The 1,181-nt window shown below is 47.4% G+C and overlaps 1 protein-coding gene across 1 annotated transcript; it reads right to left on the bottom strand.

The window, feature by feature from the left end:
• Positions 1-9: 9 nt before the first annotated feature.
• On the bottom strand, positions 10-1,049 carry LOC104534095 (cell surface glycoprotein CD200 receptor 1-A-like; the record flags this gene model as incomplete). The annotated part of the gene is made up of 2 exons (XM_010193222.1): positions 10-261; positions 741-1,049. Coding segments are annotated over 2 exons (561 nt in total), but the record flags the coding sequence as incomplete, so codon positions are not given.
• Between the last annotated feature and the right edge of the window lie 132 nt (positions 1,050-1,181).

Below are 1,181 nucleotides of genomic sequence, written 5' to 3' on the forward strand. Positions count from 1 at the left end.
AAAACTTACTTGGGGGAGGACAGGCTATGGACTCGCTCTGGTTCCCAGCTGGGTGGGACACAACGCAGGTTGCATTAGTTATGTTGGTGCTGTGGGCTGTGAACTTGCTGAGAACAGTCACTGTCCCGTTGTCATGGCCTTGTTCCTTGGGGGTGGAGTGGCTCTCTAGGGCCCACGAGACCTGAGCAGCCGGCTTCCCTGCTGCTGCCTCGCACATGAGGTTCCCATGCTCATCACAGTACAAGGTCAGCCTGGGGGGCACTGCAAATCGTCAGGAAAGGGAGATGGATGAGGTTAGTTTGTTAATTGGGATAGGATATTCTTGTTCTCTACCCAAAATAAACACAGTGAAAAGAGGAGAATGAGGTTGGAGGTGCCAATCCATTACAGGAAGTTATTATCCTAAACACAGTTTGAATTAGGCTTTTGTCCTAACCAGCCCTTGTACACATGGTTTAAAATGTATCTGAATGCCACATAAGAGGAAGTGGGTCTATTCCTACTGTCTGGATAAGAACATCCCATGTTTGAATATCTCAGACTTGGAAGTGTTACTCTTGCGTGCTTTAGTTCTCTTAAATTAGAGTATTAATGATTGATTCTACAGGATAACTGGCTGCATATGCAGAATCCTCTGTTAGTATATTCAGTTACTATAATGCATGAGGAGAGGAGTTTTGTATGTCCAGGCCCAGACACGGTCCCTTGGAGAACTGTAAAATGAGGAAGGAGTCCCTTACCCAGCACGGACAGGTGGTACGTCTTGTGGAAATTCCCTTCTGTGGCTGCTACTTCGCAGGTGTAATTTCCCTCATGGGCTACTCCCACGTTCTGTATCTCAAGGGCAGGATTCCAGTCTGGTCTGAATTTCCAGTTCATGCTGTCGCTGCAGTTTGTTCTGTCTGTCTTGTTCTGATCAGCCCTGTATCCCAAGGTGCAGGGTCCTTCAACATTGGGGATTATTTTCCATGTTACCACAGTTATATTTGATCTGGGAGGGCAGGTGAGCACAGCACTGTTACCTACTGTCACTGACAGCTTGTTGTTCCCTGAAGGAGAGAAAGAAGGAGAAGTACATGTGAGAAGGTGCCTGCAGATGTCACTCATAGCCTTGGAGTTCTGGTCTGTGCTTCACAGAGAAACACCTGCACTGTTACACACCAGGGTAAGGCACTGTCTGT

The sequence above is a fragment of the Mesitornis unicolor genome, unplaced genomic scaffold (assembly GCF_000695765.1).
Source record: "Mesitornis unicolor isolate BGI_N332 unplaced genomic scaffold, ASM69576v1 C13215319, whole genome shotgun sequence".
Classification (NCBI taxonomy): Eukaryota; Metazoa; Chordata; class Aves; order Mesitornithiformes; family Mesitornithidae; genus Mesitornis; species Mesitornis unicolor.